General features: G+C 40.2%; 1 protein-coding gene across 8 annotated transcripts in view; it reads left to right on the top strand.

Annotated features, from left to right (window-relative positions):
- Nucleotides 1-20,774, top strand: part of KDM3B (lysine demethylase 3B) — a 37,290-nt gene extending 16,516 nt beyond the window's left edge. For 4 of the 8 annotated variants that reach the window (XM_083603620.1, XM_083603618.1, XM_083603622.1 and 1 more), the window contains 16 exons: nucleotides 691-892; nucleotides 3,990-4,204; nucleotides 5,790-5,942; nucleotides 7,045-7,152; nucleotides 7,976-8,103; nucleotides 8,741-9,020; nucleotides 10,324-10,580; nucleotides 11,326-11,592; nucleotides 12,739-12,910; nucleotides 13,160-13,250; nucleotides 13,361-13,491; nucleotides 14,888-15,007; nucleotides 15,747-15,886; nucleotides 16,269-16,445; nucleotides 18,528-18,662; nucleotides 19,539-20,774. In XM_083603620.1, the coding sequence (XP_083459746.1) occupies nucleotides 691-892; nucleotides 3,990-4,204; nucleotides 5,790-5,942; nucleotides 7,045-7,152; nucleotides 7,976-8,103; nucleotides 8,741-9,020; nucleotides 10,324-10,580; nucleotides 11,326-11,592; nucleotides 12,739-12,910; nucleotides 13,160-13,250; nucleotides 13,361-13,491; nucleotides 14,888-15,007; nucleotides 15,747-15,886; nucleotides 16,269-16,445; nucleotides 18,528-18,662; nucleotides 19,539-19,619 (2,657 nt within the window). In that variant the 3' untranslated portion in view covers nucleotides 19,620-20,774. Of the gene's footprint in view, nucleotides 1-690; nucleotides 893-3,989; nucleotides 4,205-5,789; nucleotides 5,943-7,044; nucleotides 7,153-7,975; nucleotides 8,104-8,737; nucleotides 9,021-10,323; nucleotides 10,581-11,325; nucleotides 11,593-12,738; nucleotides 12,911-13,159; nucleotides 13,251-13,360; nucleotides 13,492-14,887; nucleotides 15,008-15,746; nucleotides 15,887-16,268; nucleotides 16,446-18,527; nucleotides 18,663-19,538 lie in introns of all 8 variants that reach the window. The other 4 variants (XM_083603619.1, XM_083603617.1, XM_083603621.1 and 1 more) reach the window with 1 other exon arrangement.
- Nucleotides 20,775-21,342: the final 568 nt, after the last annotated feature.

Here is a 21,342-nt window from a genome sequence, read left to right as displayed (position 1 = left end):
TTTTCAGGAAATTATAAATGGATACAATCTGGTTACTGGCAGAAGTATATGTATGAACTGAATGTTAATTTAGAAGGACTGCTTAGGGAGCACAACAATGTATGCTACTGTACTAATGTGACTAGATGTTTCTGCATCTTGAAACCCCTAATTAATATTGATACTTTAGAGCAAGTTTAGGAGCCCTTGGTGTGAATGCTTAAGTCCCATGCAGACTTTTTTTTTATGGGAAAAGACTAAATGCAAAGTGGGAGTGGAATCATGCCTGCTCCTGCTTTTGCCTGGCTGAAATTAGGGGTGATAGCCATCTTTACTCAGTTCAAATAGAGCCATTGAAAAATGTGGACAGAGTAGTCCCATTGAATCAATGGATAAGTTACTTGAACTTCACTTAACTGCATATTACCTTATGTTTGCTGAAAGGCATGTAAATATGTAGGCCTGATCGAAGCACTGTCTTTGATATGTAGAGATTATCTGTATCAGGCTTGCATGCCCAGGCCCCTATGCCGATGCCCAGGTCACAAATGTCAAGTACAGACAAGTCCAGTCCCGCTCTCTATCAAACCTAACATTGGTACAGTGCTACATTCTATAGCAGTCAGCATTAAATAAGTACTGCTTGGAACTTGACATCCTTTCCCTCTGTTGTTCTGTTGAATGCCTCTAATTGTTAACTTTGCTTCATAGTTGGCCAGTCTGTACTGAAAGACATGAGTAAGGTGAGGAAGCTGAAGCAATCAGGGGAAGCGTTCCTCCAAGATGGCTCCTGTATCAACGTAGCCCCTCATCTGCACAAGTGCCGGGAGTGTCGGTTGGAACGCTACCGGAAGTTCAAGGAGCAGGAGCAGGACGACTCCACTGTAGCCTGTCGCTTCTTCCACTTCCGCAGGTAATGAAGCTCCCTGAGCATGTCTTGTTGGTATACTGTGCTTGTTGCTGGTTAATGTGTCACTTGGCTTTTAAGTATTTTAATAGCAAGATAATGCTAAGTAATTTCATCTCTTCAAAATTGTACATCCTTGCTGCAATGACAGTTGCAATTCCTGCTGTAGCTTCTGAGGGCTCCTTGCAGTAATAGAACTTTCCATTGAGCAGTGATCTCTGGACCCACTGGCACTTCTGTCCACCTGGTGCTTTTTCTTAGGATCATAGAATTGTAGAATTCAATCCCCTGCAATGCAGAATCACAGCTAAATAATCCCTGACAGACCTCAGTTTAAAAACCTCCAGTGGAGAATCCACCACCTTCCAAGGTATTCAGTTCCACACATGTTCTGGAAACTGGCCTGTAAAATTGCACCAGAATAACAGGATGGCCTTTTAAAGCAAGATTTTAAGATTTAAAAGCAAAAACAAAGATGGATTTTTAATATTATTTTTTATATTTTTAAAAAATATTTCAGGTACATTGCACTTTAAAAAAACCTTTCATTCATATTTTACTATAAAATCATTTAAACAAACTTGTTGAATTTTACACTTAAAACCCAATCCAATACTCTGTCAGGCATACTGAATTAAAACCTGCTTTTCTATATCATAGAACAAACCATGAGACGAAATATTTTATTTTTGAGGCAAGCAAGCATTATACTATAGGTACTGCATTATTATGACAATTAAAAAATACTGAGTTCTTATCTGCCAATGTGAACATTTACTTTCCCTGTTACAGAGAGAGATGGTGTTCTTATAGTGGTATCTAATAGGCCTCCACTGATAGGAGACTATTTGATCTCATGTGGGTGTCCATCAAGGAACAAGGAGGGGGTGATTTTTCATTCCCCCCCCCCGCACTAGGTTTCCTGCACCACCCCCAATCTGTTCTGGAGGATGGGAGGGTGCAGGAGAAAGGGGAAATTGCCTCCCTTCCCTTTCCCCTGGCAGAAGTTCCTGTTGGATCAGAGAGACTTTGGTAGTGATGGGATACCAACTGGATACAATCCATAGTAATTACCCCCCTTACTCTTAAAATGTTCTGGGGAATTGGTCCATGGACCAACATACCCAGCTGTATTGGATTGTGTCTCTTGTGTTAAGTTAACAGTTTTGCTTGCATGCGAGCAGAAAACCAAACAGAAACCTATTAATGACAAAATATACCCCCTTCTCTAAACTGATATAATTGTGTGATACAAAAGGCATGTTGGTTGCATGACCAGAGACTTTGAATTATTCTCATAGATAGTACTAAGTACTGTAGTGTTTGAGCTACAAAACAAGATGTGTTGATTATTATAGCAAATAATAGGTGTGTACTCTTATTCTGGAAATGCTTGTATTTAGTTGGGTTGTGTCCAGCTAAATTATTGCACACACAGAAGCTTCCCCCAACCTGCTGGAGCAGATCTGGGTGTGGTGCAGGAAGGAGGAAAGCTCTGTTGTGGTTGAGGAAGCTGTTCCAGACATGCAATTATTTAGTTGAATGCAGCACCATGATCTACATCCATATTTTTTCTTGGTGATTTAAGCTGCATATTAAAATCACCTTGATTTAAGAAATCCATTCTGAAAAATAGACATCTGTTTCATAAGAGGGTGGTTATATGCAGGCATTTTGGAAACCGTATGAGTCTGGCCTCACAAAGCTTTAGATTTTGGTGTGCATTCATGAAGGATGTTAATTGTATAAGACACTAATATATATAAAAGACGTAAGTTGCTTGGCAGGATGTCAGTGTTACAGAAATGTGATTAAACTGGCTTGGAACTAGTTGAAGTGGCAAAAGATCATGGATTCATAAAACCCACGGTGATGCATACCCTGCTTTAAACCATACTTCTCTGTACGTGTGAGTGCATGTTGTGCTGTTGAGTATCTGTTAACTCATTTGTGATCTAATGAAGAAAAGCGTGGGAAAAATAGTAATTCTTATTAAGAATTTTGCCTTCTAAAAATGACGGTGTGCAAAATAAAGAAAATAGTTGATTATAATGTTTGTGCATCCTAAATAATATTGCCTCTTTTTGTTTTGTTTTTAAGAATCCCTCTGAGGCAGGGGGAGAGCATTGCTCAATAGCAGGACATCAGCTGTACATGCAGAAAGTCCCATGTTAAATTTCCAGTTAAGACTAGCCTAGATAATGCGCTCATTTTGGGGGTAGGAGCTGTTTAGGCAGAGTGAGTGAGGTGTTGACCAAGGGCTAATCATTTTAAGGTACAGTGGTACCTCGGGTTACATACACTTCAGGTTACATACGCTTCAGGTTACAGACTCCGCTAACCCAGAAATAGTACCTTGGGTTAAGAACTTTGCTTCAGGATGAGAACAGAAATCGTGCTCCGGCAGCGCGGCAGCAGCAGGAGGCCCCATTAGCTAAAGTGGTGCTTCAGGTTAAGAACAGTTTCAGGTTAAGAATGGACCTCTGGAACGAATTAAGTACTTAACCCGAGGTACCACTCTAGTTTATATGTTCTCTGAAAGAAATGGTGACAATTTGTCAATTTGTTTTGAAATTCAGAGTTCCCCACTTTGTTTGTAAGGAGTACTTTCTTCCAAGCCCACTGTCCATTTATTCCCTGCTCTTTAACCAGTTACTGGACCATAATACAATCTGTCATTTTAATCCCATTATTGCTTTGGTACTCAATAGTTTTTGGTGTAGGGCTTTATCAAAAGTTTCTTGAAAGTGAGTGGAATTGGACACATCCTGCCCCACGTGCTTATTGGCACTGTCAGATAACTCTAAAAGGTTAGTTTGCAGAAGCCATGCTTGTTATTCAGGAAGACTTGCTCTTTTATATGCTTGGTAATTTTTATCTTTTAGAAATGCTGTCTACCAGTTTTTTTCAGAACAGATGTTAAGCCAACCAGCCTCTAATGATAGTTTCTAACAAAGGTTTCTACAGCACCATGTCTTCAGGAAGAAATCTATCAATTGTACTAATTCTAAAGAATAGCCATGGAGGAAACCTCCATTTCATTTGTGTTTTCAAGAGATTGTAGCTAATGTGCTCTTTTAACTAGCTCATAGTTTTGTTTCAGACTGATATTTACTCGGAAGGGTATACTACGAGTGGAGGGATTCTTGAACCCCCAACAGAGTGACACTGACGCTTTGAGCTTGTGGATCCCGTCTACTGCCCCTGCAGAGGGAATTGACCTGGAAACTTCCAAATACATCCTGGCCAATGTTGGAGACCAGTTTTGTCAGTTAGTTATGTCTGAGAAGGAGGCAATGATGATGGTGGAACCACACCGTAAGTTGGTGTTTTCTTTTAATGCGTGTGTGTAACTGGAACTCGATTATTGAAGAAGATACCCAACCCATTACTCTATGGTTTATTCTGCAAGTATTTGAATACCTGCAAGTGTTAAGTAGCCAATGGAGTTGCCCTTGTGGAGTTTGGAAGTGGATGGTGGCCTCTTTCTCACATACTAGTTTTGTCCAGCCAATGATCTAAAACAGTGGTTTTCAACCAGTGTGCCGTGGCCCTCTGGGGTGCCTTAAATGATGGTCAGGGGTGCCACGGGCAACACTGGCCTCTATCCCTCTTTCCTTCCCTCTCTTCTCTGACGCCGTCTCACATCTCTGCTTCCCTAAGGTTTGCTCAGCCGTTTGTTGCAGCTGTCCTGGCTACAAGCTCCGCAGGTGAATGGTGCCTCTGGGGCTAGTCAGGGGGTGCTGGTTGCCAGAAGTTGAGGTGGCCTCGGAGTAAGCAAGCCAGCCAGTCCACCAGCCCTTGCTGTTGGGAATGGACAGCCAAGTTCTAGGCCCCCGTGGGGCAGTGTGAGGAGGCACCTCTCTTTCGAGCAGGGGAGGCAGCTCAGAGACCAGGGGCAGCAGCTGTGGCTGCTCAGAGGACTCCCAATGAGAGGAGAGAGGGAAGGAGACTAAGGGAACACTCCACAAGGGAGGGTGTTCAAAAAAGGGTGAGAGGCTACCAGCTCTGCAGGCAAGGGGTGGCATAACTGGGCTCCTGAGCCCCACAGGGCAGGAAGAATGTAACTGGTCAAGGGGGCCGTGGACTGAAAAAGCTTTAAAACCTCTGATCTAAAGGATAGTGATATTCATTTTTCTTTTACATATCACTTCTCTGGAATGCATGGAATTTATGAAAATGTCTTAATAAATCAAACCTTGGCCTACTAATCTATTAGAGGACCAATTTTCTTAAGTCCCATTTTTGCATTATATGCTGTTATGTAAATAGGTGTGAGTAATTCCTTAAGTCTTCATATAAAGGAATCTCTTAAAAATTGGCAATAAGAGCATAGGAAGAGCCCTGCAGGATCGGACCAAAGGCCCATCTAGTCCAGCATCTTGTTCTTACATTAGCTAAACAGATGCCTGTTGGAAGCCCTCAAACAGTACCTGAGTGCAACAACATTTTCTCCACTTGTATGCAACTGGTATTCAGGGATATGTTGTCTCCAACAGTGGAGGTGGAACATAGCCTTCATAACTAGTAGCCACCTAGCCTTACTCTCCATGAATTTGACTAGTCCTCATTTAAAAACAACCAAGTTGGTGGCCATCGCTGCATCTTGGAAACACCTCCCCCCACCCAATGTCTCCAGAACTATTGCATGAATTATCCTGAATCCAATACTGTAGATGTGTGATCCATGCATTCAAAGAGGCTTTTTCTGGAGTTTCTCAAACTCTTGTCTCTCAATACCACCATCACTTCTCTCTCTCAAACACATGTTTTCATTTTGAATTTGAACAACTTTTAATAAATTATTGTAAAACCAAGAAATTGTTGTAAACCAACTTTTACAGCATGGTTCTAATGTATAATCTGTTAACATGTGCCTCCTTGATTTTATTTATTTTAATAGAGAAAGTGGCCTGGAAGAGAGCTGTACGTGGAGTGAGGGAGATGTGTGATGTATGTGAAACAACACTGTTCAATATTCACTGGGTTTGTCGCAAATGTGGCTTTGGGGTGTGTCTGGACTGTTACCGTCTCAGGAAAAGCCGTCCACGCAGTGGTGAGTACTTGATATTTTTCCAAGAATGCTGTAAAGTTTAGATTGGCGTTCTGCTTTTGGTGGTAGGGTTGGGGAGGAATTGTTCTGTGTGAAGGCTAAGTGATCAGTTTCCTGTGTTGCTAGATAAGATAAAGGATGATATGGATTGAGAGTATTGGCCTAATTTCCTCTGCTGCTGCTTCATCTTCCTGCTTCCTCATGGCAGCATAATACAGAATTACATTCTATGTTGAGCTTAGCCATGCTTTCAAGAACAGGGATGGCATGTATAGGATCATCATGTAGAATGAGGACAGCTGGAATAAGGAAGAACTTAGGGAATCGCAGGTAAAATTCCTAATCTTGCACTAGGAATAGCTTAAAGAATTCACCAATGCATTCTTAAGGAACTTTCAATGTGACACAGTTGACCTTTGGAGTAAAGCATGTCATCTAATTGCTAAAGTAGGCCTTTAGTTATTTTCCAAGTGTCAGGTGTGTGCTGACTTAGGACAGATGGGAACAAGGGTTTCTGTCTGATTTTTCTATTTTGTCCTGTGAACTGTCCCAACCTATCATGTCTTTTGTAAAAAGGAAAATGAAATAATGTTTGAGGCAGGATATTCCATCTTTAAGAGGTAATGTGATAAACTAGCAGAAAAGCAAGCACAAGGCTGCACAAATACACGTTATTGATACACATATAGATTATTGATGCACAAACACATTACTGAAAGGAGTTGTGGAGAGTTTCAACAGAGCTTGAAAAAACATCTTCCAGTGTGGAAATAGGACAGAATATTGATTCTAGGTTTGTGTGTTCATGTTTTAATCTTGCATACCTAACGGTTGTTGTATTAACACACCTTCCATTAGCACAGCCTTCATTAGCCCTCCAGCTGTTTTGGACTGAAACTCCCATCCAGCTGCGACTGTCTCTGAAGGGTTTTAGTAGCACATTAAGCACCACAACAGACGGCTGTTGCATGTTTTGTTTGACTATGAAGAGAGTGCTCAGCAAAACCTGCCACCTTTGAATTTATTAGTTTGAAGCCGTTGTAGTACTGGAACGTGCAAGCAAGCATTTAGAAAGTTAAACGATCTAATTGTCTTTCTATTTCAGAGACAGAGGAGATTGGTGATGAGGAGGTTTTTTCATGGTTGAAGTGTGCAAAGGGACAGTCGCATGAACCAGAGAATCTCATGCCAACACAGATAATCCCTGGCACAGGTGAATCTATTTTCCATGTCCTATCATGTCTTTCTTCTTTGACAGATTTTATCCCGCTTTTCAGCCACAAAGGTTCCCAGATCAGCTTGCAAATACCAATAATAAGATGTCCTTCTCTCAGGCTTACAATCTAAAAGACAAGGGGAAAGGGTTGGAGGGAGGAGGAGAACAGCAACCTTGGGCATGAGTTCATAGTAACAAATTTCTTATCACAATCAGCAGGAATGGAGAACAGTTTGCTGACAGGAGCAAAAAGTTGCTGCTCTCTTAGCTGAGCCAGTGGCATGGCTCTGCTTCCCTCATTGTCGTCCTCTCTGCTACAACAGTTGGTGGAAGCAGCGGCCTAATGGTGCTGGCTTCTAAGCTGAGCTTTATAGGATTCTGCTTCCCTTCACTCCCTCTCTTACAGCCTGAGGTAATGACTGCTGCCAGGTCCTTGTTAGGTCGTGGTTCGTTTTTGCCATCAGATCCAGCCAGGTGAATTCATTATTTGAATGCATTTTTGTAACAAGAGTGCATCTGCAGTTGCAGAGTTCTCATTGCTTACAAGGATGCTTAATAGGTTATTAAAGCTACTTGAGGCAGTTGTTAAAGAGAGCATCCTAACAATTAGTGCCATTAATAGTATTGTCACAACAAAGGTAATGATTTTTATCCAGACAGAGGGTCTCCCTTCCCAGCCTAAAAGCCATACTCTTAAACATAGGTTAAAAAGCCTAGAAGATCTACCATTTCAGCTGTAAGCAGGAAGATACCGGTCCTTGCATTTTAAGACTTTCAGATCTTGTTACAAAATTTGATACTGAGGTTTCTCACTTTTCAGCACTGTATAGTATTGGAGACATGGTTCATGCAGCCCGTGGCAAATGGGGAATTAAAGCCAACTGTCCATGTATTAATCGGCAGAATAAATCTGTGCTGCGACCTGCCGTCACCAATGGAATTTCACAGGTATGTGAACTTTTATTATGGCCGAAATCTGTTATGTGATCCTGTTAGAAATTGTCCACTTCCTTTAGGCATCCTGACCTGGGCTGTTGTTTTTAAAAAGAGTTGTTGGTATTTTGTGTGTTGGAATATTTATTTGCTATTGTTTTGTGGAATTTGAAGTGCCGTGTTAATGAAAATGCAGATTATAAAGAAACAGCCATTACTAAAGATGTGGTGTTTCATACTTATTTTGCCTTTTTACATGGCCTCAGATAGTGTGTCTACCAGTGGAATGTTTATTTTTTTCTGAGTTTGGAATATACACAACCTGTTAGTGTCAAATGTTTTTTGTTTGTTTTTTAAATTTGAGAGAATAATAATGTACCCTGGTCTCCGTATCCAAAATATTGGCTTGTATCCAGAATAAGCTCATGTAATGGGTTCATGGAAGCTAAGTCCCCCATCCCACTATTCTCCATTGCAGCCCTCCACCCCAATGGACTACCTTAAAATATATTGAGTTTGTCTCATGCTTGTGTCTAGTCTTAATATTGCTAGTTTTAAAAAAACTTTACATTTGTCTCAGTTGTTTAAAGAAATACTTAAGTTTCAGTTACCACATTTTGACTTCCCCGTGTGTGATCCTCTGTTTCAGCAGCTGCCCAGTATGAATCCCAGTGTATCCACACCTGCAAATGAAAGCGCTTTCTCCAGTGGCACAGGGACAACAGAAGGAGGGCAGACGGACACTAATGTTATTCCTAAGTCAGAAGCTACGGAGGAAAAAGCTGAGGAGCCTATAAAGACAGAGGCTCAAGGAACCAGTAACAGTGGGGAGACAAAACCTAACAAGTCACTGTGTCCAGAAACAAGTCCCTCTTCAGCACTGCACTGGCTTGCGGATTTAGCAACACAAAAGGCAAAAGAAGAAACAAAAGGTAAGTTCTTGGGGAGCTGAAGATTTTTGCTAGAGAGCTGATTATCACCCTGGAGAGAGAGGGATGTTTTTGAAGATGAGAATTTAGAAGACCAAAAAAACCAGGGTCACTCCAAGATGGCTGCTTTTTGCATGTCAAGACACATTGTTTTAATACTCTTGATGTTCATAATCCACACTGGGACTTCTCTCTTTCCTAACCCAAATGGCAAACAGATAGTTCTGTGAAGTTTCAAGCATGCTGAGGGATTAATTTTGGGTACTTAGCTATTCAGGGATGTTTAAAAGATTACAGCACTAATAAAACAAATGCAGCATGTCACTTTCACATACGCTGCAACTGCATTGGAAAAATTACTTTTTAACATCTGTTGTAATTTCACAAGTGCTGGCATCATTTATTTGATGTGAGGGGAGTCATATCACATGGAATTCCATGCCTGTCTGAAAATTTGGTAACTATCCAAACAGTAGTATTGCACCTGCATTTCACATAGAATTGTAGAGTTGGAAGGCACCACAAGGGTAATCTAGTTAACCCCCTGCAATGCAGGAATCTTTTGCCCAACATGGGCCCAAACTCACAACCTTGAGATTAAAAGTTATTCTGGACTAACCTATCTGTTTTGGCTTTGTAAAACTGATACATAATTACTTGGTTTTGTCCATTTCTTAGGCCATCTTAGTACATCTTAAACTGGTAAAGAACTTGTGTAAAGGTGGGGGTTGGGTTTTATTTTGCTTGGATTTCATACTGAGACCTCCTTACTGCATTTTTTTCTCATGTGTTTAATGATCAAATGTATGAGTGGCTGGTATCTGGACAGCTACTAGGATTTTTTTGTAAATCTTCTGGAAGATTTGTGTCCTAACAAATTTAAACTGATGCCGGCTGGAGCATATCTAAACCTTTGAAGGTCACACATAAAACACTGGCCCTTTGACATTAAGACATTCCATTCCATGCTGATTAAAAAAGCAGTCACAACGTCTCTTGCTTATGATTACAAGAATTGTATCTACAATTGAAGAATGTCCAAGGATACACATTAGTATTTATGCAATATTTTATTTTCTCCTTCCTCTCATGCTTGCTATCTTTTTCTAATTACAACTGCTATTTTGGCTTACTTGTTTTGTACTCATAAATATTGTAGCGGTAGTTATGATAAGTTTGAGCTTATGAAATCTCTTGTTACAATTCATAACCTCACTTCCCTCCTCTGTGATTGTCAAAATACTTCCTTTGGGGGGGGGCACGGAAATATACGTCTTCTAATGGTGCCTTTTTTGCTTTTTTACAGAAGCTGGATCACTGAGGTCAGTGCTCAATAAAGAATCTCAATCACCTTTCGGATTGGATTCCTTCAACACCAATGCAAAGGCCTCCCCTTTAACTCCAAAGCTTTTTAATAGTCTCTTATTGGGCCCAGTTGCCTCAAGCAACAAGACAGAAGGTTCCAGTCTTCGCGATTTGCTTAACTCCGGGCCTGGAAAGCTTCCTCAGGCTTCACTTGATGCAGGCATCCCTTTTCCTCCTGTCTTTTCTGGAGCTTCCACTGTAAGTAATACTATTTTTGTTTAGAGGTATTGATAGTTGCTTCTTTAAAGTGGTATGATCTCTTTCTTTGGTAGGAAAACCTATACTGAACTTTTCAAAATAAGATTTATTTAGGCGTATTATTGTTTGTCCACTAGCCCAAAGGTGGGTTCGTGGGAGTGGTTTGGTTCAAGTATACCAAAGAAAGATTTTGAAAATGCCAGAGTGATCAATTCTGGTACTTTATTATAAGAAGGAGATGTAGACATACAGTGGAGCCTTTACAGACCCAGTGAGAGGTTGTCATGAGTAATCCACACCCAAGCAAACATTTATACATTCTTTATTCACCAGCACTTCGGCCAAGACTTCCCATCATTTCGCCTGAGCAGATGAGGACATAAGTGGCAAATATCCAAATCTTACAGATAGTTCCCCTTTCTGGCCCCAAGCCCACAGATGAACAAGCCAATTAGCTTCTATCAAAGCAAGTGAATGTAAACATATATGAGCTCATTGTTACAACAACTACCAATTAACTGTGGTGTTATCTTGACTACCAAGATGGCGTTTGCAGAGCTTCTGGAACAGTTCCCCTTTGGTTCAACACATTATTATTCTTTCCTTGGCATTGTTTTAGCCACTTTAGTGTGCTAACTTTTCTAGAAAGTGTTTAGTTGGTTGAAAGATCAGATCTGTGTCACAGGCAGTATATTCTAATTCTTTACCCAAGACTTGGGTTGCTATGTGGATTTGTGTCTTCTAGGGTGCTAAGAATAAGGCCAGCTTGCCAAATTTCCTTGATCATATTATTGCCTCAGTGGTGGAAAATAAGAAGACGTCTGATGCTGCCAAGCGAGCAAGCAATGTGGCTGATACTCAGAAAGAAGTGAAAGAGATGGTAATGGGATTAAATGTGCTGGACCCACACACTTCCCATTCTTGGCTCTGTGACGGAAGGCTTTTGTGTCTCCATGACCCCAGCAATAAAAACAACTGGAAGATCTTCAGGGAGTGTTGGAAACAGGGCCAGGTAAATAAAAAGTTTGTGTGGACATCCTTTCTGCCTGTGGCAAGATTTTCATTGTACTTAAGACAAACAACAGCTATTTAATCTGTTGGTGCAGACTTTGTTAGTAGTTTAAGGTTGAAGGACAAAACACAGTTAATGGCACTCGTCTATGTGTGATACAAGCACAAAAATTCATTTCTGGAACAGGACGTGGTACCCTTAGAACCCTGGGATTCAGTTAAATTACAGCAACAAGTTTTGGGCCCTTATGGTTGGGAAATTGGGCTAGATAGAATATGGATAATGCCTGATGAACATTCAGAACTTGGCTGGGTTGACCAGGATTTCCAGCAGCCAGAAGCTTAGAATTCAGTGCTTCTGTTAAAAAGGTAAATATATTGGGTATTATCAAAAGATGGTCATCAGCCCATAGATTTCAATTTGTATAAAACTAGAATAGCTTTTCTTAGCACAGAAGTTGGACTTTGATTTTTAAATCCACATATAAATTTACGAAACCTAACAAAACATTAGAAATACATAATCTATAATAACATATAGTAGTCTTAAAATTTATCACTATAAGGTATTACCTACTTAATTTGAATTTACATTATTTAATTTTTCTTTTTTTATATTGTATTTATACAAAATGATATCTTAGCAACCAGAGCATATCTGTTATTGCCTCTATTTTGTTGTTTCATACAATCAGTGACTTCCATAGTTGCTTCTGTTTCTGTTGGTGCCTGTAATTATTTTTGCTGCTGTTAAAAGGTCTACTAATTCTGAACGCTCCCTCCTTATAACTTCTTTAAGGCAGCCAAGTAAAATATACAGAGGATTAATGGAGAATATATGTTCATTTTGTTTATCTGAGTTGCAGCCTTCCCGCAGAAATTGTTATTGTTATTCTTCTTAAACAAGTCCATCATTTAGGAATCCATTTTTTAAAAACAACAACAGCTTGGTCCTTTGCCAACATTTCCATCTCTTACATTTTAAGACCAGAAAATCTTTAACGAAGAATACTGGAAACATAGTGGTTTCTTATTTTCATTTTGTCTGGCTATATTTTTATGAAAGATTATAAATTAGTAAATAAAAAAATAAAATGCCTTCTGCGAATTGTCATTTTGGAATAATACCTCCTCTTTCTTTTCACAGCCTGTTTTAGTTTCTGGTGTTCATAAGAAGCTGAAGCCTGAACTCTGGAAACCAGAGGCCTTTAGTCAAGAATTTGGAGATCAGGATGTAGATCTGGTCAATTGTAGGAACTGTGCCATAATCTCAGATGTGAAAGTGCGTGACTTCTGGGATGGCTTTGAGGTCATTTCTAGTAAGTGCCACCTAATTCTGTTGATACTACTTGTGAAAAGTTATCTATCACATCAGTGTAGTCTCTGCCCCAACTTAGGACACTATTAATGTCATAGCTGAACAGGAGATTTAAACCCAGATCTCTCATTATGGATTTAGGTTTCATTCTTCCCTCCCCTGCTCCCAAAAAATCCTGTAGATTTCATAGGAAAAGCAAACTAATAGTGATAGAACAACATACAAGCCAAGTAAAACTATTTCTTTTCAGAGCGTCTAAGATCTGATGATGGACAGCCCATGGTACTGAAGCTAAAGGACTGGCCTCCCGGAGAAGATTTTAGAGACATGATGCCGACAAGGTAAGGTCCCTTGTTACTCTGGGTCTGGGCCTCTGTGAGAATTGTTGGTGTTCTAGCAATCTATTCTTCTTGCCTTTGCCAGTGTCTAACATGGTACTTGCCCTTTTCAGGTTTGAGGACCTAATGGAGAACCTTCCTCTCCCAGAGTACACTAAGAGGGATGGAAGACTGAATCTGGCATCAAGGTTGCCAAGCTACTTTGTACGACCAGATCTGGGTCCCAAAATGTACAACGCATATGGTATGTGGACCAAGAGAGCATAGTTTTGTCCCTACTCATAGTTTGTGTCTTATGAAAGCATATGGACTGAGGAGTAAATGAGTTGGATGGATTATTACCCATGTTAGTCATAAAATTAATTTGTTTCCTTTAAATCTGTTTGCTTCTAATTAAAAGTATAATGTCATTAGAAGTGGAAGATAATTTGGTAATTGTAGACTAAATGGAATCAGACAGTGTTGTCAGAATCAAAGAACTTTGTAAAATGAAATGATGGTGTGCAAATCAGGTAAGAGAACTCAAGGACCCATGCCCATCAGAATGAAGTTTTTACACTAGTTTACGTGTCCATATTCAGTTGCATCCACGTGCTCTTAATCTGTGAAAGGACTGTATTCGTCTTCTCATCCCAACGAGAGAAGCCCCCTGAGACTCACTGTGATCAGTTTGGAAAATATTTTGCAGATAAAATCACTCACATCTGCTCCAGCTTGGATTCCAGTGTTGGTGCAGATCTGGGTATGGGATTCAGGAGCATCTGCCTGTCCAGTTTTGATGAGCAGGTTTCAGCTACTATTTTCCAAACAAATGGATGTGATTCTTGGGAGAAGAATCCTCAACCCTTGTCCATCTTGGCTGGTAAATGTCCATCTTGCCTGGCCCCAAGTTCAATAAGCTTTTGCTAGCTGTAGTAAATAGATCACAGAAGAAGGGGCTATTTCCTTAAGGGGCTAAAGGAAGCGTTGATCGTCAACTCTGGAAACATGTTTTGATGCCCCCTTGTTCTGTTGGCTTGGGAAAACCTGATGTTTCGGAATAGACTTTGTTATTGGCTGAAGGTGATTGACCTGGATTTTCCTTTCCGCTGGTGTTTCTAGGACACCTATTAAGAGCTGAGTCCTTAGTGGTTTTTCTGTGTGCGTTTTATTTTTATCAGGTTGTGTGCCACTTCGAGTGTGGTAGTGGCTGTGATAAAAAATATTCAATAAAGTGCATTTGTTGATTTGAAGCAGTGGACCATATCATCTGTTTGTACTAAGTGCTGCAATTACAAAGTGATAGGGAGTTTGCACCTTAAGTCTGGCTCCTTTTATAGTTAAATATGCATAGCAGGTGCCCTTATGATGGCCTCCAGATGTTGCTGGACTACATACCCCCTCATCCTTGATGTTTGACCTTAATGTCTGGGACTGGTGGGAGTTAAGAATCCAATAACATCTGAAAGACATCATGTTGGCTACCCTTGATATCTAACCAGCAGAGATCAAGTATCTCTGCTACTGCTCACATTATCATGGCTAATAGCTGAATATTCTCTGTGTGGTGATATACTTTTGATGTAGCATAAAAAGCATACCTATAACAAATAGCTTCAAGCTTGCTGTCATCGTCTCTCTTCTTTGCTTCTTTTTTGTAGGACTGATAACGGCAGAAGACAGAAGAGTTGGTACAACCAATCTGCATTTGGATGTGTCAGATGCCGTTAACGTCATGGTGTACGTTGGAATTCCCATCGGGGAAGGTTCTCATGATGATGGTAAACTTCTAAGATAATCTTTTTCAATGTTTAACTTAACTTCTGAATCTCCCCCTAGATATGCAAAATATTGCTTATATTAGGCCTGCACCATTTAATTTCTTTTTGTTTTGATTTCTTCTCTGTTCTTGTGTTGCTCTTTGCACATTGGTAATGCATATGAACAAAGGTAATCAGAGGACAAAAAAGATAGTTCAGCTGCAAACTGGAATGCCTAGTCATGTGAATTTACTCATGAGTAGATGTATCAGTTTCTCTTCAAATAAGATACCTGTCTAATAATCATGCGGAACATTATAAATAAGCAGAGTACTGCTTTGAGGTCCTAACTGCCAGGATGAAACTTGGATGTGGAGTCCTGATTGAAAGTATCACCTGTGCACAAATGCAAATGTCACCAGTTTGATGTTATACATTTATGATATATATTTGTGATATATGGATAGTGCAAACATAATAGATGATTTTTAGGCATACATAAGCACCCTTGCAGGCTTGAAATGATGTGCTCTTGACAAAGGGAACAAATTTAGTGCTTTTTCCAGAATTACTAAAGATAATGTGATTTGGTCCTTTCGAATTTCCTAACTGTCCTGTATCATTAAGTAGGATTACTTTCTTAGATGTTAAAGTTGGTTTACAGTAATTTCTTATGGCTGTAGTTTTGTGCTTCCTTGAATTCATTTGATTGTTACACATTACACTAGAAAGCCATGCAACTTATTGATGTGAATTTCAGAGGTGCTGAAAACAATTGATGAGGGAGACGCTGATGATGTTACAAAACAGCGAATCCATGAAGCAAAGGAGAAGCCTGGGGCACTATGGCACATTTATGCTGCTAAGGATGCTGAGAAGATCAGGGAACTTCTTCGCAAGGTGTGATGTTTGGATGTTTCAGGAGTTTAATATTTCATACATTATTCAATAATAATAATAATAATAATTTATTATTTATACCCCACCATCTGGCTGAGTTTCCCCAGCCACTCTGGGCGGCTCGCAATCAAGTGTTAAAAACAATACAGTATACTTTCTGATAAAACTTGTGTCCCAATATTTTAATTGGACTGCCCTAAAAACCTTGTTGAAGAGTGGAGTATTCATGCCCTAAATAGTCTGGGAATGGACTAGGGCAGCTGTAAAGTCCACCTTAGGCAAAACTAAGAATTTCATCATAAAGTAACTTGCAGTTGTTTGCTGAATACAGATGAAGAAATCTGCAAGTAGGCAGCATTAAACTCTGATACATTTGTATTAGGTTGGTGAAGAACAAGGACAAGAAAATCCTCCAGATCATGACCCAATCCATGACCAAAGCTGGTACCTGGACCAGACCCTCCGTAAGCGTCTGTATGAGGAGTATGGAGTACAAGGCTGGGCAATAGTGCAGTTCCTGGGAGATGCTGTATTTATTCCTGCAGGGGCCCCTCACCAGGTGAGTGTGGAGTGCTAGGGCCCAAAAGGGTAGGGCAAAAACTTAAGAGCATAAAACAAGTTGTTCATGAAGCGTTCCAAAAAGAGCACAACTTTAGAATGTGACAGGTAACAGAATTTTCAGAAACACTGTACAATTGGTTAGGTTGGTTTTCCTGAGCTTTTTCTGTTGTGGGAACAAGTTTAGAGTACTGAAAACCTGCTGACTGTGCTTGGTAAAATTCCAGAAGCTGAAATAAGGACTGAGGGAACTCTAGTTCTCAGAAGTGTCAAGTTTCAGTACCTTACTATAGAGTTCCATGTCTACTATTCCTGGGTCTCAAGCTCCATATGTTTTTCTCAAAAATTTATTCCAGTTCTTGAAAGGGTTGGGGGGGTCCACATTCCTTGAATACGGGAAACTTGAATAATTAAAAGTAAAATATCAGCATATGCGCTTAGCGTGTTTACTTTAGTGTAAATTCACTATCTGGGATTCTTAGGTGAAGCAATAAAATGTTTGTTGTACATTCTGGGTGCAGCTAGTTATTTGAGTCTAGCAAGGATTCAGTAACTTTGTAGTGCCTAGCACCCAGGTTTGAACCAATAATTTGTTTTCAAACTAAAACTGTTCCCTCATCCCAGCTCTGGATCTTGTCTGCTTGCTGCAGTTGTCTCCTTTTATTACTCTTATACCAGGATTGTGGTACCTATGGTGCTCTGAATATTGTTCAATCCTATCAGCTCCACCCAGCATGACCAATGGTCAGGAATTACTGGAGTTGTAGTCCACAAACATGTGGAGAACTGGGGGTTCCTCATTCCTGTTTATACCACTGAACTCTTCAGTATTCTGTGAGCAGAAGAACAGTATATAAATATGTTAAATAAGAATTCGAACTTTATTTACAGTGCAATTCTCCTTGCAAATTTTATCATGCACATCATAAAGCATAGGTGTATGCTAAAGTGGTGATAATTATTTCTGCATGATTGCCAGTTGTTTCAGGAGGCAGTTAAGCAGCAGACGTAAACTTTGTTTGGCCTAATATGCCAAGATATGCACAGGCCTTCTGCTCTCACATGTAGCCTCCTTTTTCCTTCAGTTTGCAGAACACAGCAATTAAACTCAGAAATCCACAGTTAACCAGAGTTTGCTGTTCATCTGAACCTGGAAACTGACTCGTGCAAAGTGGCCCCACTAAATTATTCCAGTTTTCTTATCTTTCTCTCATTCACTTGGCACCAAATCCTATGCTAGTCCAGTGAGTCTGTCCGTTTTCATGAGCAGCTTATGGAGGAGCAGTGGGCCTTGGGGGTGGGGAGCCATAAAGCCCTGTTCCAAGAGTCCTCCTCTGGACTGAACCCTGTGCCTACCAGTTTCAGAACAGGGCAGGATTTTAAGCCACTATTTAAATATCTTGGTTTCTTCTGAAGCTGGTAACCATAGTTTCTTGGTTTGGATGAAAAAGGAAGTTGGTTAGTTGGAGACTTGCAAGTTGGAGATTGCAGAATGTAATAATGAGAGGAGTGAGGAGGAGTGCGTGCATGGGCAGAAGATTTCTGTGCATCCTGACTTACTTAGCTGAGAGATGATTGCCTGAGCTTGGTCATCTCACCATTTAGTCATCATTCAAGGGACAGTGAGAAATTTGTTTTCCAGAGTGATCCGCCCCACTCCTAACTTTTCTTACCCAACACTGGTTTTTTATTATTCCTATCTTCATTGTGAAGAACTGTTTTTCTCCACTCTTGTTTTCTCGGTTTTCTTGATCTTGGTTATTACTGTCATCTTGGTCTTCCTTTTTAAAATATAAAATGACCCTAGAAAAAATAATCACATATTTCCCACACAATCTGGCCTGTATTGATGAAAAACTGTTATTTGACTCATAGTGTGAAGTCATTATTTGAATGGAAGGCAGTTTGAAAAACTTACTTTGAACATCTGATCTCTTTCTACCTGTTAGATGTGGCTCATGAACACATTGAAATAGCATTTACCAATCTTATTTATACTGCAGAAAGCAATATTTTGAATATACATTGGATTGTTGAGTTTTGATGTTTATCTAGCACCCGGTTCTGCTGCTTATTTTTTCAGGTTCATAATCTGTATAGCTGCATTAAAGTAGCAGAAGATTTTGTATCTCCAGAACATGTGAAACACTGCTTCCGCCTAACCCAGGAGTTCAGGCACCTGTCTAACACTCACACAAACCATGAAGATAAGCTGCAGGTAAGCATCTGTTTTCATGGAACAACCTCTAAAGCACATATCAGATTTTGGCAGAAAGTATTTGCAAAATTGCATAGGGTTAAATTTGACTAAAGTTATAAGCTGGCTGCTGGCCATGTTAGCTAGGGCTGCCATACATTGGCAGGGGGGTGGGGAATTGATGCATGGGAGGGAATTTCCGAAAGGTGGTGCTTTGTCCTGGATCTTAGGCAAGTCACTTGAAAAATTATGGTGGTTTTTGGCATTTTTTTATTTAAAAAAGGGTCAATGAACTTGGGTTTTGTTTACTTTTTGAACCCTGTATTAGCCGAATGAATTCTTATAAAATGGGTTGAACCTAAAGAAGGGCAAGAAGAACTCCACTGGGGCTTTCCTGTTTCCTCTTCACTGTAGCCCCCTGCACTTTCAAAAGACCCCTCTGGATGCTCTGGAATGGCTTGCAGTAGGTCATAAGGAAGGCTGCCTTGTGGGGGTGCTTTTCCACTAACACACTATACTTTTGGATGCAATCCAACTTAAACCAGTATCAAAGGCTTAGCCTGTTGCTAAGAAAAGATTATCATAGTAGATGTGTACATGTTTTGCCAAAAAAAGGGGGGAGGGCAATTAAGGGGTTCTCCTGACTTTGGTTTGAGAGGAGGGAGATCAGCATTCATATTGGAATGTAATATTTTATTGGATGCTTTTCGAGTTTGATCCAGTATCCTTGTAAGAAGTATTAGCAGCTCAGACACCTTCCCATATTCATTTATGAATACATTCATTTATGAATACAGTGAATTAATAATTGAGAAACTCTGGCGTGTCTTACATAGTAGGTGGAAATGACTGTTCAGAGTTTTGATTTTCAGTGTCTTCATTTTCTTCTGTTTGCAGGTGAAGAACATTATCTACCACGCAGTGAAAGATGCTGTTGGCACACTAAAGGCTCACGAGTCCAAACTGGCTAGGTCGTAGGAACTGGTGATTCCAAACACCGCCCCCCCTCTGGAGTCATTTTTTTGCTCACAGTATAGAAGGGGAGCGCACATACCTGCCTGTGCAGGAGCCAAACGCTTCTCGCTAAGAGATGCCATGGCATTCATTACACTCTCCAGCCACCGTCTTCTATGCTGCCTCAATACTAAGGAAACTAAAGGAAGGTCACTATAACATGCAAAGTTTCCCACCTAATGAAAGGTGCTGTGTCCCTTTCCTGTGGCCTTTTGCAAATTTAAATTGTATGGAAACCATGTGGTGTTCCTGCCTATTATGAATAGAACGTGTGAACCTTTTTCATGCCTAGTTAGTCTTTCCAAGAAGTTAGAAAGAATGATGTGAAGATGGACATTCTCTTGCAGACTTAAGTAGCCAACTCTGAAAGAGTGCGATCACCAGGAGCCCAGCTGCTGAAGCAGGTCCTCCTGAGTCTGACACAGGCCAAGGAAAGAAAGATGTTCTTCATGCTCCCTTTTTAAGAGTTCGCTATACACTGTAGAAACGCAGAATCGCAGAGAGAAACCACTTTTTCCCTGATGGCTCCAGGATTTAAAAATGTGTATTTAGTGAAAAACTAGGTTTGTAGTGAAACAGTATTTCATGAAAGTAGATATTTTTAGAATTTGAAATACCACAACTGTTCCTGGGTTACAAGGAAAGGCACATTGTGTTTAGTCTTCCTTTCAGTAAAACCTTTCAAGAAATGATTCTTAGAAATAAATCCAAAATAGCACAATTGGCCAGAGGAGAGCTAAAAGAAATTGACTTCCAACACCAGTTTCCACAAATGCAAGGGGGGGAAAGAACTTTTATGTTTTGGAGATGTTGTACATCTCTCCCTAAACTGGCAAACCAGGTAATAGTTCACCAGTTGTCAGTTCTAGATTGGGACTTGTACTTCCCAGAGCTAATTTTCAATATCAGCTTTGTCCAGAAATATTTTCAGTAAAATGTTCCTGCTTGATAGAGTTGTATTCAGAATTGTCACCATTGAACTGATGGATTCCATTGTTTGACTGTACATTGGGACTATATCTACCTTCTATCCAGCTGTACTGTAGTGCCACCTGCAGGCCTGTTAATATGTTCACGGTTATTTCATTTTTTAAAAAATAAAAGTCATTTACTGTAGAATCTTCTTTAAACCTACACTGAATCTGTGCAAGAGGAATTGTGGGTGGGGCTAAAGAAGTGCCTTTGCTTCTGAGCTCCCACTCCTCTCCCATAACTCTGAGAGCTGCATTCATGCATATTTTTCAGAGGCAACTTCCAAGGTTTGCTGCACCGTTTCCCTTCAGTACCTAGTAATAATGACCTTTTTTTCAGGAGGCAGCAAAACTGCAACATGGTTTCAGCAGTGAACCAGTCAAGCAATCCCATGTGTATTTTATTTCTCTTATAGGTATGATGTGGTCAAACTTGACCCATGAAACACTCCGGCATAACACAGACTCCACTCCCCAATTCAGAACAGGCTAAACCCTGTAAGAGTTACTATGGGAGAGCAAAAATGTCATAGTTGTGGTCACTTAGAAGAAATCAAGATGTAGCAAACATTGTGTTTTTCCACTTATCTATACCACTCAAACTGGGATAAAGTCTCTGTGTGTGCTTACTCTCTCAGCTATTTATCTGAATTGCAAAGCCCCTTCAAAATGCCTTCAGTTTTCCCTTCACCCACCAGCAAAATGTTCCTCATCCA

Source organism: Podarcis filfolensis (genome assembly GCF_964270895.1).
Source record: "Podarcis filfolensis genome assembly, chromosome: 2".
In the NCBI taxonomy this organism is placed as follows: Eukaryota; Metazoa; Chordata; class Lepidosauria; order Squamata; family Lacertidae; genus Podarcis; species Podarcis filfolensis.
This window is presented reverse-complemented; position numbering and strand designations above follow the sequence as displayed.